The following is a 14,380-nucleotide window of genomic DNA, read 5'->3' on the forward strand; positions in this document are numbered from 1 at the left end:
CTGCTCCTTGCCCTGGGTGCAGGTGCCCTGGTGATTTGGCTGATTAGGATAATTCCTCCCTTGCAATGAGGGCCATTAAACCTCCTTTCACATGGAAACACCCCTGAGTTGGGGTCACCAGCCCTCCTGGAAACGGGGCTCTGGATTCCCAAGCTGTCTCTGCACGGGAGGACTGCTGGCTTTATTTAACTTGGCTTAAATAGACTGTGTGCTGGGGCTGCAGCTGAGTCTGGTGCGGAGATTTTGGAAATGCTGCTACTGCCTCCCCCTTGCGCTCCTCTCCCCAGGCTTTATCTTCCCAGAGCTGGCAGAGGCTGGGATGTTTCCACGTCTACCTTCCCCAGGAGATGGTGGGGACCCCGGGGACACCAGCAAAGCCTGGCTGGTGGCAGAGGAGCCTGCAAATGCCTTCCCCGTCTATACAAAATAGCGCAGACTCGCTTTTTTAGTTTTACACCTAAATCTGTTTTCATCCATTGCGTGTTTTCAGAAGAGGTGCCATAAATTAAGACAGAAAAACTACTTGCCCAGACCCGAGAGGGGTGGAGGAGCAGGGGCTGCCGTCGTTACCGGTGGGCTGGATCCCCAAGAAGCTCCGCAGCCCACGGGAGGCTGCTGCCAGCGGAGCGGGGAACACGGGACTCGAAACTGCAGTGACCTGCTGGGAGTTGGAGAGAGCGCTCTGCTAGCTGCCGAACCGCCAGCAACCTGCCAGGGATGCACACCAAACATGAGCTAATCCCAACAAAAATAGGAGTGAAATCATAATTCATATGCATAATTCATGTGCATAATTTTATCTTTGCTGTATATTCTCCAGGGATGTATTCTAGAAAATGCTTTCTTTCCCCTCCCCTCAGCGCTCACGTCCTTCCAAAAAGTGCTGTAGATGCAAATCATTGGAGGCAGCAAGAGGTAGTAGCTTTGCTGGGTTACTAAATAAATGCTAAATTTGTCTGAGTTTCTAGCCTACGTCTTGGCAAGTTATGCAGATTGAAGCTGTTGTATAGACATGCAGGCTTGTAATAATCACAGGATTTTAATTGCTTTCATTGTGAACCCTGGCTACTGATTGTATCTGCACAGAAAACTGTAACAGTTTGCACTTGCAAATGCTAAAAATGTTAAACAATAATGGCAATTAAGAGATAATTATAGTTATTCTGAAGCAAGGATTGGAGTTAAGACTCTGAGAAGACATCCCAAATGACCGTGAAGCAGTGCCCCGTTTACCGCACAGACTTCAAGCTGCTGCTTCTATGTTGTGAGATCCGCCAGACTTAATTGCTTAATGATTTTCTATAAAATATTTAAGTAACACGGTATCTTTAGCCAGCCCAGGCTCTGCCTGAATTGCACGTGTCAGTCTTGCTGGAGGACAGTGACAAAGCCCTGGCCTGGCACCCGACGCTTGCTGAGTCACCCAGCAGGTTTCTTGTGCTAATTACAGCACCGGAAAGGTCCAGCGACCCCCTGGCACCCATGGGTGGGGACCCCGCTGGAAGGGGGCCACGTGGGTGCCGTTCCTCAGTCCCCCTGCAAGCCGCGGTTTCGGAGGGAGCCTTTGCAATGTGGGTCCAGGTTTACCCCGTCCAAGCTGACCCACGGGCCATGGAGGAGCGGACGCTTTTGGCCAGGTCATTTTGGTCCCTTAGAGAAAACAGGACTTTTAAAACCCGATTTAGGAAGAGGTTTTGTCCTTGTCGAAGCGTTCTGGGCTTTCCTCAAAAACAAAAAAGACATTTTTTTTTTTTCCAGAGCCATGTTCTGGGCTGGGCGCCAGCCGCCTGTGTGCAGGCTGCGGCGGAGGCACGTCCTGGCTCGGTGTCAGCCCTCCGTCCTTTCCTGCCAGAGCGGCCCCGGCAGCCTGGCAGGCAGCAGGCGAGCGGCGCGGCCAGCCGGGAAACTGCGCGAGATGGGCGCGAGATTAAACCCCAAACCTGTAATCGAACACTTTGTGGAAAAATATCTGTGTAAGAAGGGATTTCCGTTCCTCTGACTCAGCTTAAGCAGCACGGGGCTAAAGCTCAGGTCACACCGTGGATACCAGCAGGGTTGAGCACCTGGGAAACCCAGGGAAATCCTTTCATCGTGCCCCGGCAGCGCCTAATGCTGCTCACCCCAGGCTGCTCACCCTGGCTGGGGTAAGACACAGGAAAACCCTTTCCCGACGGCCCCGGAGCATTGTGGCGCCCATGACGGGACCGCTAAGGCCAACGTGCCGGCGGGAGCGCACATCCAGCTCTGCAGATTCCAGCCCCGTCCCTGTGTGGGATTCGGGCGGCCGAGGCTGCGGGAACAAAGGACGGCTTTCACTGCGCTAACCCCGCGCAGGGACCGCGATGGCGAATTCCTTGGATGCTTTTATGGGCTGCAACCAATGCACAGGCAGAGCGGGGCTCCCAGCAATCTCCTCCCCCTGAAAGCACTTCATTCACACCCAGGCTGGAAGGAGGTGAAAGAAAAGGCCATGCACGTGTTTAAATGCAGGGGGGCCCTACTGCAGGGGGGCTTGGATCTCTCCCCAAAACTCTCCCTGCCCGGCAGGCCAGGGGCGAGGGCACACAGCCCGGCCGGGGTCTGGGCAAGCAGCTGAGCTGCGGTCAGGCTGCTCTGCAACGGCCATAAATCAACGGAGATGCGTAAGCAAGGGAGGGAACAAAGGACGTGGAGAGATGCCATGGCATCTGGCAGGGGAGGGCTGCGGCGGCCGCGCCAGAGGATAGCGTCTGAGGAAAGCCTCTGACCAAGCCTGCGAGGGTCCTGGCCCCACGTAGAAGAGCTGGCCCCGCTCTCCGCTGCCTCCCCCTCCAGCCCAGCCCTGGAGAGAGGCCCGTGAGCAACCGCTGCTGCGCCGGGCAGCAAGGGGCACGCGGGGACATGGCAGAGTGTGACATCCTGCCTCACCCATGGCCCCGGCAGTGCTCCCGCGGTGCCGCTGCAGCACACTGCGCTGGCCCACCATTGATTTTTCCACCAGGCCATGGCAAGCTCTGGTGCACTTGCTCTGAATCCCCAGCACTAGGACAGAAAGACGTGGATTGTGAGGCCACTACAGCAGCCTGCTTCCACAAGCAGGAAGAAACAAGCTACACCAGGGCTGGATAAAACCGTTCCTCGAGCTTAGCCCAGGGCCAAACCCTGCTGAGCAGTGGAGCAGAGCCTGGGATTGACCCCCTGGGTTGTCCCTGCTTAGGCTGCCAGCAGGGGAAGGGACGGGGACTGGAGCAGGGTCTGGCAGGGCAGCTCCCTTCTTACCCCCCTGTGCTGGGTGCTGAGACCATGGGTGCTCAGTGGAGGAGAAGCATGGCGCCTGCCGTCGCTAACAGAAGGGCTGGTGAAGGTGCTGACCTGATGATAAGCAGTTATTTGTCTCATTGGTAATGAGTTATTACTCAGTCTCAGCTAGACACTGCCTTAAGGGAGGAAACATCTGATCATCTTTTAATAAACACAGTTGGCTCCTGTGAGGCTCCTGCAGCTCCTGTATCTATAAAGCGCGCCGAGACGCATGGCTTATGCACAGACAGCGCTGCTATGAGTCACAGTCTGGGAAAGGGTGTCAGAAGCGTTGCTCAATAAATAGAACAAAGCAGGGAAACCTCGGGTGGGCAGGGATGGCACAGCCCTGCTTCCTTCACTGTGTGGCACCGGCCTCCTAAGGATTTACCCGTCAGAGACAGAAAGTGAGATAAAAACGATTTCCACATTTTCTCTCTTCATCTCAAATCTCCCGCAAAAGCACTGTGAGAAGGAACACGTCCGTTGGGTACTGGGTTTACCAGCGACAGGCTCTGCTTCCACGTGGCTGGGGAAGATTAATGCTGCAATGGCAGCACCGCAGGCTGCCTTTGCTGGATGCGAGGGAAGGAGAGCACTGACCTGCAGCCTGGGTGTTCCCACGGGAGCAGGGCGCAACGCCCGGTCCCTGTGCAGGATGCCCAGGGTGGGGAGGACGTCGCTGTCACTTTGTGCCTTCCCAGAGTCCCAGGTGGTCACAGAGAAGGGGGAAGAACACTGTGCCAGGCAGGCAGGGAGCAAGGCTAGCTCTAACGGAGCGACACACCTTCTCCTGCGGCTCTACACCACGTTCCCTCCGCAGAAGAATGAATTCTAGATAATGTCTACTGGTTACACACATGGAGCACAGCTACCAAAAACCAGCCTGGCTGCTCTTCAGTGCCGCAAAGCTTTGCTTTTTTAAGGCCACATCTGGAAGAAATACTCGGCATGAGGAATTGAATAACGTGGCTTGTACAAGAGAAAATAATGTGACACTCTCCCCAACCACAAACCGCGCCCTTACCCACAGCGAACGCACACACACATCTGCGGGCGCTGTCCTGCACCCAGACCTCCACCTGCACGCAGCAGCCAGCACCTCAGACTCCCCTGCAATCAGACGTTTGCTGAAGGCTTGTAAGGCAGGACAGTAACGTATACTGAGTTTAAATAGCATTTTTGCCCAAACACATCTGGAAGCGTTTTTTTTTCCTCCAGCTGTTTCTCCCAGATACATACCTTCCACTCAGTGCCCCAGATCCGGATGTTTCCGAATAGCTTCGTGCCCCTGTTGAAACTGAGCGGCCGTCCTGGGGACGCTGTTGGCCTCTCCAGCACAGAAGCAGTTAACGCTCTGAGGCATCATGCAGGACACCTGCGCCTGGTGGAAACTGGAGACAAAGTGGAGCCCAGCAATGGAAAAAGTCAAAGCCAAAAGCTGTGTCAGACAGCTGCTGGGGAGCAGGAGGGGAAGGCAGCAGGGACAGAAAGCTCCATGTTAAAGCCTCGCTCTCCTCTCAGCTGTGTAGAGGGAAGTGCTGCTTAACTTTAGGCAGTTTGTATCTTCCAGAGCCCCAGTGCTACGTAAAAGATGGTTTAGGGGGAAGGCTGAGGACGCACAGTACCGGTGTCCATTGCAGGGGTTACGGGGAGGTGAGCAGGGCTCAGTTTCACTGCCTAATTGCTAAAGGTGACAGCTAGAGCTTCTTTTCCTTGGCCTGAAGCAGGACTCCTGCTGCAGTGACACATCAGTAACAAACCCACTTTCTACTTGCATGCCTCAGCTCCGGGGCATGCCGTCCCTCCAGCCCTGGCAGGGCCTCCACATCCCGCCAGGGACCGATTTACACCAGCACCACAGCCACTGGATACGTGGCTGGAAGGGGGGCTTTCCCACAGACGGGACTCAGGCTGGGAAAGTTTTTCACCTCAGGTTTGGATCGGCAGCCTCCTGCGCTGCAGCTGGCATTCAGGAGCCGATTTCTCTGCCACTTGCTTTGACCGAGAGCCCTGTGCACCAAGGGGGCCTGGCTGCCCCAGCCCCATAAGGCTGCAAATGTTTTCTTGGAGCCGCAGTGTTAATCCAGACCTACCCAGGCCAGAGCGCAGAGCCCCAGCGCAGCACAGCTGGAGCTTAAGCCCTGTAACTACACTTCCAGCTAAAGGGTTGGCTGGGACAACTGAGGGAAGAGCATCACTCCCAGCTCCCCCCAAAACAGAAACCACCTCTGCTTTTCAGCACTGCCAGGTATGGGTTATAGCAGATCCCATGTAACAGCCATACTGCTGCTTGCAAGTTTTGGGTTCTGCTCACTTTATAGCTGCTTAGCACGAGCCACGTTTGTCTGCAGCTCAGCTTCCCCTTGTGTCTCATGCTGGTCTTACTGTCCCACAGCATAGCTGTTACACTGCTGTAGTTAAGCGCCCACAGCTTTTCCAAAATATCAGGCAGGCCACAACCCCAAATTTAGGTTGCATCAGGAGCAAGATAGCAAGCTGAGGGGGGTTGTTTAAGGGCAAGCCCACAGTCCCTGCAGCGCGAGAGGCACTAAACACACACCAGCTTCAGGCAACTGGCAAGAGTTTCAGATCTCGCCCTTCTACCGAGCACAGGGAGGAAGCCTGAAGGGGAAACCTACTTTCCTGCAAAGCAGGGAGACACCTCGGAGTGTGTACAGGAGCCAGGACCCCAGCTGCTCTACCACCCCCGGTTTGTCTGAAGGCATTAAGAGGTTAGCCCCAGCACCTTCACATCTAGGTTACTTGGCACAAAATCATCCCATTTTTGGGACACGCTCCCCTCGATCTCTTCTTCTGGCAGGGTTTGAGCCAGGCTGGAGGTCAGCACCGGCACAGATGGGCCACATATGCTCTTCAGGTCGAGTTCCTCCCTCTGCAGACCTGTCTCCTTTGGGTCATCAGCATCTTCCAGGGCAGAGAACTCGCTGCTCACCCTCTCTGGACAACTGCAGCTTTTGCTTGGGACAGCCGGCAATGAAGAAGAAACTAGAGGCTGTTTAAATGTGTCAATTCACTTTTAATGTTTGAAAAAAATAAATGGTATTTGAGCCATTGCAGTTATGAAGGGAACAGATCTTGCTCCACGATAGACTGTGAACAGGTTCACATTAGACTCATGCTTGGAAAAAAACAAACCCAAAACATTCTCCTTTCAGATCCAGAGTGGAGTTCTGAATAGACAAGACCACAAGAGTGCCCCGGACAGTCCGAGGCACATTACCCCAGCGCAGACATTTCCATCAACATGAAGTTATGACAGCTACATTCTTTCTAGTTACAACATTGTTCTATCAATATTACAAAATTAGGCATACTTTGGATTTTGCACAGAGACAAGAAGGACTTTTACTTCAGGAAGTAGTCAACCTGGGTCATCAAGTCATTTCACAATGAAGAGCTCCCTTCACTCTGCCCTTTCTCCCCCAGCAGTGACTTATTACCAACACCAAATTCATCTCAGAGACAAGTTCGGCTCACCAGCCCGTGATTCTGTCTATGCATTAGTTAGCAAACCAATAAATAGGCCTTATGACAAGCACCAGATATTTACTTGCCACCACACAGCATTTCTCCACACCCAGATAAAAAGAACTTCCTGCAGTGTAATCCAAGAGTCAGTACATACGAAGACAACATCATTGCTGAACCTATTGGAGACCAAGACATTTGTCTGCCTTTGAAGCAGATGTCACATGAGTTTCCTTCACACAAACATCACATGTAAATTTAACTTCTTGGTACTGTGCTTTAAGAACAAAAGCAGATATCAGAACATGGAGGACAGGCCTCCAGAAATAGCTTATCAGCTACAGAAAATAAAAAAAGGAGACAGTGGCCACTTACAAGTCTTCCACATGACTAGCTTGCTTTAAGGAGAGTATCAAGTTAAGGCAGTGTTGAGACAACTGGCTAAGAACATGCCAAATAGAGCTGTTGTCAGTAGTCACCAATTGGATATCCTACTCCGTTTCAGGGATGGGCTACGTGGCTTTAGATCTCAGGATCAAGGTCTAAAGACTTCAGCCACAGGATGCTGCTTTCTGCAGCAAGCAGCAACTCAGGGGGATGTTTGTTGAAGTCTTCTAGACCAGGCTGAGTCACTTACAAGTCTAGGTCAATGTTTCAGCAGAGCCAAAAATACAGTGATGGGCACTGAAAGAGAACACCAAGGGTGCCAGCTGCAAGTCTGTTTATCACAGTCCAAGGTGGAGTTCAACTTGTGTGTGAAAGCCATGTAATCAAGAGCCACCCCAGCAGCTTTCAGGGAAGGTCTAAGTACCTGCACTGAGGTTACTGGGAGAGCCAGCTCTCTACAGTCTGCAGGGTGGGGACAGAGGCTCACACTGGCTTTGCTCCTCGTTACAAGATTAACAGTCTAATAAAACTCAGTAAGGAAGTCAGGGTCTTTTGGCCTGCCCAAAGAAGTTTTCCCAGCCTCAAAGAAGGAGTTACCACTGAGGGAGCTGTTGTGGAATAGTTTTATTTCTTCCCACGTAAAGGCCATTGTTTAAGCATTTACAGGTTTCCTAGTGCAATACAACCAAAAAAAGCAATAACAAAAAAAACGCTGCCTTCTTCCCAGGCAACTAAACAGAAGTAAATTCTTACTGCAACATATACACATTAAATATAGTATACAGTCCATGCAGCGGCATAGCCATGTTAAAGGGAGTCGTGGCTTCAGCCATCAGTGCATTACAGTCCAAATTTCACTTGCTCCTACTTCCTATCCAGACTTGAAGAGAAGAATTGCAACCTGACCCAAGTAAAAATAGATGAAGTGCTTTGTCTCGTGTGTTACATAGCTGCCAAAGTTTCTGCCAACAATGCAGTGCCAAGTTGGGTTGTATTTCTTGTCAAATTCCTGAAGAAAGAGAAGAGAGGCATTAAGGCCAAGAAAGCCCACATGAAAATAGTTCTAAGCACAAATTCTTAGCTGGTTCTGTTCACACACTATCGCCTCTCCTCCCACCTGCAGCATCTTTAGATTCCCCACTGCAAGACACTATTATATCAAGCGAGGTAGTGACTGACACAACCAGACCTCTGCGCTGGATTGTTTGAAGGATCCAACACAAGCAAATCATCTCCCGAGACTTAGAGCACCCATCAGCCCTGGGCAGAAAGAGCAGACCTAAGAGCTCTCCTTAGTACAGTGCTATTCAAGCCCTGCGTGTAGGCTAGCTCAGGGGAATATTTCTCCTCTCCCATTCCAAGCCCACTCACAAAAAATAAAAAAAGATTTTGGCACGTCTGCTCCAGCAAGGCATTTGAGCTTAAAGGTCACCTAAAAAAAGGAAGGAGAAGCCTGGCTTCTGCTGTTTGGGACTCTTCTTCATATAAAGGGGAGAAAATCTGCATTGAAAACGAGCAGGCAAATTCACAGGCCAGACAGCACATGAAGACCTAAGAGGTCAGAGGCAAGCAAGCTAAAGGCTGGCTTAATAGTCTTCTCCTACTCAGCAGGTAAGATAGGGTTAAAGACCATTTTCCTCCCTCTAATTAATACACAACTCCCAGGAACACCCTTCCCTCTCCTGAGACAGAGCCAGAAGAACAGACTCCACATTCACAATTAAAGCAAGTGTTAGTTCTCAGACAGCAGCAAGACAGTTTGAGCTCTTTGCAGGTAACCTTTGAAGTAAGGAAAAGCTTTCTTGCCAGGGCATGAAGGTGCATCAGATTGCTTCCCTCCTCCCAACACACTCTCAGGAAATAAAGACCAACTTCTTTTTGGATGCCTTCTGTTGCACTCACTTTACAGGCTGCATTGCCCCAAGCACTTTGAGGTAAGTCTTGCCTCCAATCAAAGCGATCTGAGACATTAGGAGACACCTTCGAATCCTTTACAGTCAAGCTTGGATTACAAGCAAGGCCCAAAAGCTAGCCCCGGTGCCAGGGCCGCAGTGCCTATGAAGTCACACTCTCCTCCTTCAAAAGTACTTTGCCCAACCATTCGGAGAAGTGGCTACAGAGGGAACTGACAACTCCCCAGATGCCATCAAGCACGAGAATCAAGTTAATGGGCTCCTGCAAATGGGGAGACACCCCTTCACAAGCCAGGGCAGCTGCCTGCACTGTTTTTAAAGCAGCACCTTTCACAACCCTGCCAGCCAGCACAAGGCCCCATCCTCCTCCACACCACCCACCCCAGAGCCAGCAGCATGGCAGACAGAACCGCACGTGCACAGCTGCCCTGCCCACTTGGAGTGAAACGGAGTAATCCCACCCTGCGCTGGTACTGCAAGTCAAGCAGCAGCATCTGTGGAGCAAGTCCTAAGGAGAGACTGCAGCCAGCTCTTTTTAGGCTGGCAAATCCAGAGGGACAGCACTCACTCTTTGCTCAGAGCTTGCCAGAGCAACAGACCAGGCCTTGCTCTGCCATAGCCCTCCTCTGACCTTGGAGAAGTCACTCCATCCTCTTGGGAACAGCAGTAAAGAAGCAAAGAACAAAGCATCTTCTCCCTCCAAACATGCAAGTATGAAGTCTCAGACAGACACTCAAGCTCATGACAGCCACACATGCTTAAGAGCTTCAGGAAGTCTCAGTCAGAGCAGCCCCCTCATCCCTTAGTTACCTTCTTTATATATGCTGCAATGTCCTTTTCTATGTTGTACTTCTCCATTGCCTGTGTAGCACAGTCTACAGCATCCTGCTGCATGTCCTCGGACATGTCCGCATTCTTGATCACAGCCTTTCTGTCAGACATCGTGAACCTAAGGCAGAACATAGATTCCTTTAATCCCTTCCCAAGAAAGAAGAAGCTTCCTGTACATCAGAGGTTGTCCTTTCTACAGCAGGCTGCGTCACAAGCCAATACTACGAACCCCCTGTTAGGCCCAGGGTGAGTTTACCAGGGTAGCCTACAGTAGTCCCAAGCTAAGGTGCCCCTTATAGCTGGAGCACTGTAGCACCAGCACTGTCTGGAGGTTAGATCAGAGATAGCCCAACATCAGCACCTGCATTAAACACATGCAGAAAAACCTTACTCTGTGGGAGGAGACAGGATCTGCAGAGAGCTACAGCCCTATACATCAATAGGCTCCAGCCAAGTTTGCCTTCCAGGTGCACCAGTGGTTTGGAGCATCATCTGTTCAGAGCCTCGCAAGCGATGGATCCCAGACTGCCTGTCTCCGGCAGGGAGGCTCAGGAAGCATGTTAACAGCAGCAGCACTTTTTATTCCACCCCATGCCAGGAGTTACAATTACTGCTGCCAGTTTAGGAGCATTGTTCCACATCCAGCCTATCATCACCCCCTCACCTCACCACTGCTTTGCTGCTGAAACCCAGACTTCAGCTGTTCCCATGAGACAAAACCAGTCTGACGAGCCAGAAACAGGCTAACACCATGCTGCAGCCTAGAAACAGGGGCAGGGGGCAAGCAAGCCCCACAGCAGAGCTAGCACAGCTAAGGCCTGGCAAAGCAGCCTCCTTTTCCTCCCCCTGCCTGTGAACCACAACACAGATGCTAGAAACCAGCATGCTAGTGCTGCCCATCACCTTTAAGAAACTAGAAGGTGGTATGCTGGAGCTGAGCATTTAGCCCCGTTCACTCTCTAAGTTAGTTCAGGTGCTTCATACCAGTCACTGAAGCCATTTACACATAGATCTGTTGTGGCCTTTCCAGAGAAGGTGTTCAGCATTGGGAAATTCCCAGTGCAGTTCATGTTAGCCTAGAAAAATGGGGATTTGGCAATCCCAGCCCTTTTCTTCAAGCAAAGGCCATGACACATGCCCTGGGGAAGGCGCCCCGTGCAGTCTTGCTGCTGGCTGGCACACTCCAACACCCATCTGGGCACCAGACCCCTCGCTCCCAAGCTGCATGCAAGGCCTGGTCAGGAGGCACACATTATCTGGGGGACCGGTCAAGCAAAGGTCTGCACTGAGAAGGACCACAGCTGCTCACCTTGGCAGCAGCTCTTACCAGAGCATATTAAAACTTTGTGGGAATAAGCTTCTTAATGGCAAGGAGCGCCTCCAATTAAGCCTGCAGAGCACCATTAAGTTTCCTAAGTCCTTTTACAGTGCTGCAAGTCTTGAGTGATACTACCAAGCATGTTTTGAAATAGTGAAACTACACATTTTTAGCTCTACTGGGGAGTGAAGAAAATCTGCTGCAATGATCGCTTCCTGGAACAGTCCCAGAAAACTGAAGGAGTAGCTTTGTTACAGCAATTAAAGGAGCCTGCTATCCAGAGAGAAAGAGAATCCAGTTACATAATTGCAGCCCTATGATTACAATACTTCAATTCTTCACTCTGCCTGCAGTTGAAGACTTCTATTGCAACCTTAATTTATACATTTTAGATACAATGTTTAATAGAGCACTGCTATTAACATACACTAATAGCATCAGGAGGAATGACAGGAACTGAGCTCAAACGCCAACAGAGAGCACACGCCCCTAGCACAGCTCTGGAAAAGCCACTTCCAGGCAGTTGGTTCCCCTCCGTGCTGTGGTTTAAGCCAGTGGGTGTTAGCCTGTGGCCCAGAAACCCTGGCAGGACAAGACATGGCTCAGAACAGCCCAACCAACTGCCTGTAGGTTTGGATTCACTATCCAGGAATCTGGTAATCCCTTGGAAAAGTCTTCTGGGGGTCCAGCCCACAGCAAAAGGGAAGTAGCAGAAATTCACTTGTGGGTTATTCTTCCAGGAGAGCCTCTTTAGGGAAAGAAGGCAAGCAAGCTCTCACACACATCAGGCCTTCGCACACCTCCACTGCACGCTGAGTTCAGAGGGCATTTGCCATTACATAACCAGCCAGAGTGACCTGCAAAAAGCATCTTCCTCATTGTTTAGGCAAGGAGCATCTCAGTGCAGGCCCATGCTGCCGAGGGCCAACAGCGCCATAGAAAAAAAAAAAAGAACGATTATCCTTCAGTAGAGCTGCAAGCGCTGGCCAGCCTGCCCTCCCCAGCACCGCACTGCTCCAGGGCACAGCATCCTTCACGGGCCAAGCATGACAAGGGCTGGCAGCCAGCTGCGCTGCTGAAGGGAGGAAGGGTCCCCTGCACCCACTGTAGGGTGGGGAGCAGGTCCGAGTGCCACCCCATCCACCCACCTGAACACCACAGAGCAGGGCCCCAGTCTCAGCTCACTCCCCCATGGGGTTACAGAGGCATCCTCCCTGGATGCAGCAGCACCTCCTCAGCAGCACCACAGACACATCTTATCCCTAAACCTTAAGATCATAGCTGGCCCTCAGGGTCTTGCCACCCAAGTCTGGCCCTCTCTGAGGAAAACCACAAAGGCCCAGCACCCAGCCCAGGGCAGGGGTAATAGTACAGCTCTGGCAGCCACTCCTTCCCCATCCCAGAGCAGGATGGGGTCTTGAGGGAGGAAGAACAGACCACAGCCCCAGTAGCCACTCCAGGGCAGGATGAGGCCTTGGGAGAGGGATTAGGCCCAAGCCAGCATGCAACCCTTCCCTCACCAGGGTAAGATGAGGTCTCGGAAGTAATATGAGGCCCAAACCCAGCACCCAACCACTTCCCCAGCAGGGCAACACGGGGCTTTGGGAGGGGGATAGCGCTCAAGCTCAGCACTCACTCCTTCCCTCACCAGGACAAGATGCGGCTTTGGGACAGGGATGAGACACAAACCCCCACACCCACTCTTTCCCTCCCCGGGCGGGATGAGGCCCTAAAAGTGGGACGAGGCCCAAGCCCGGCCCCCACCGCTTCCCCCACCACGGCAGGAGGGCCCTGGGAAGCGGGGAGGGCACAGCCCCTTCCCCACCAGGGCCGATGGGGGCCCGGGGAGGCGCTCCCAGGAGCCGGGCGCATATGCAGGCCGCAGCCCTGCGTGACCTTCACAGGGGGGAGCCCCGGGGGCACCCGAGGCAGCGGTGACCTTGCCCAGAGCGGGGCCGGCAACGCACCGGCTGCAGGCCACCGGGGCGGGGCGGGCTCCGACCGCCACCGGGAGCTACCCACGGGCCGGAGCCGCCCGCCGGCCAGGGCCGCGACCCCCTCCCCCCGGGGCGGCCCCGCCGCCACCTCGCGCACGGAGCGACCCGTGCCAGGCGAGGCGCGGAGATCCCCGCCGTCCCGGCCGGGCGGAGGGCGTCGCTCACCTTCACAGTGACAGGGAGGGCGAGGCACGGCACCGAGGAGGAGGAGGTGGGAGGAGGCCCGGACCCGCTTGCCTCAGCCCGCTCCGCTCCGTTCCCTGCGCCGCGCCGAGCGCTCTGCGCCTCACCGCCGCGCCGCGCTCAAATACCGCCCCGCCCGCTGCGGCGCGCGGCCCGTCGCTCTCCCATTGGCTGCGCCTCTCGGCACGCCGCGTTCCCATTGGCTGCGCCGCGGCGCGGCCCGCCGCCCCGGCCCGTCCGCCCGCGCTGTTCTGCCTACATCCTGTTTCATCCCACAATGCCGCGGGGCGACCGCGGGGCGGGGCGGGGCGGGGCGGGGAGGGGCGGTGCCTCGCGGGGGCGGGGGGCTACCCCGGTGCCGTGAGGGGCCGGGGCCTGGTCCCGGGGGGCCGATCCCAGGGCGGGTGTCCCTGCCGCCTTGGGGACCCCGATCCCCCGGGGGGGGACCCACATTCCCTGGGGGGGACCCACTGCCTCGGGGAGACCTGATCCTCTTGGGGGTAACCGCCTTGGGAGGGCCCGATCCCCTGAGGGGGCCTGGCCGCTATGGTGTCCCTGACCCCCTCACACCCGGCGTGACAGGGACGCGTCTCTGGTGACAGACCCCGGAGCCAGGCCGGCCTGTCGGCACCGTAAGGGCACGCTGAGCCCCCTGCCTTCCCCCGGCTCTGCCCCGCTGCGGGTCTGAGCGGGCACCGCGGGGCTCCACGTTCAGTGTCGGGCAGTCGTGTGGCATGGCAGCTCAGCCGGGCGCTGGAAACAGGGCAGCGTTACGGCGGAGGGGGGCTCCGTGCCGTTAGGACTGCATTCCCAACCCTGAGAGATCCCAGGGCATCTTTGTGGCAGGATTTGCTGCAATGTCACTGGGCACCGAGCACCGTGGCCACGCAAAGCGGCTGCATTTCGGCAGTGCTGTGTACACGTATAGAACCAGGTCTCGCGTTTGGCTCCACACCAGCAGATTCCCGGTGTCCCGTGAG

General features: G+C 54.2%; 1 protein-coding gene across 2 annotated transcripts; it reads right to left on the reverse strand.

Moving 5' to 3' along the window:
* Positions 1-7,767: 7,767 nt before the first annotated feature.
* Positions 7,768-13,618, reverse strand: DYNLL2 (dynein light chain LC8-type 2). Of its 2 annotated transcripts, XM_087751501.1 has the most exons (3): positions 13,383-13,618; positions 9,882-10,020; positions 7,768-8,167 (listed from the first exon to the last, which is right to left on the reverse strand). In XM_087751501.1, exons 2-3 carry the CDS (start codon positions 10,011-10,013, stop codon positions 8,030-8,032), a joined length of 270 nt encoding a protein of 89 aa, XP_087607627.1. In that variant the 5' UTR covers positions 10,014-10,020; positions 13,383-13,618; the 3' UTR covers positions 7,768-8,029. The 2 variants fall into 2 exon arrangements, with proteins under 2 accessions (XP_087607627.1, XP_009467438.1); XM_009469163.2 differs by lacking the exon at positions 13,383-13,618 and having other exon boundaries at positions 9,882-10,049.
* Positions 13,619-14,380: the final 762 nt, after the last annotated feature.

The sequence above is a fragment of the Nipponia nippon genome, unplaced genomic scaffold (assembly GCF_047370975.1).
Source record: "Nipponia nippon isolate SJK-2023a ecotype South Korea unplaced genomic scaffold, ASM4737097v1 scaffold_15, whole genome shotgun sequence".
Taxonomy (NCBI): Eukaryota; Metazoa; Chordata; class Aves; order Pelecaniformes; family Threskiornithidae; genus Nipponia; species Nipponia nippon.

What these genes read in the sequence shown, in the direction of transcription:
- DYNLL2 (XM_009469163.2), bottom strand. Translation starts at nt 10,034, where the DNA reads ATGTTCTGCCTTAGGTTCACGATGTCTGACAGAAAGGCTGTGATCAAG. An exon ending in TTGCAGCATATATAAAGAAG is followed by an intron (nt 8,168 to 9,881) that starts GTAACTAAGGGA and finishes CTCTTTCTTCAG; the next exon opens with GAATTTGACAAGAAATACAA.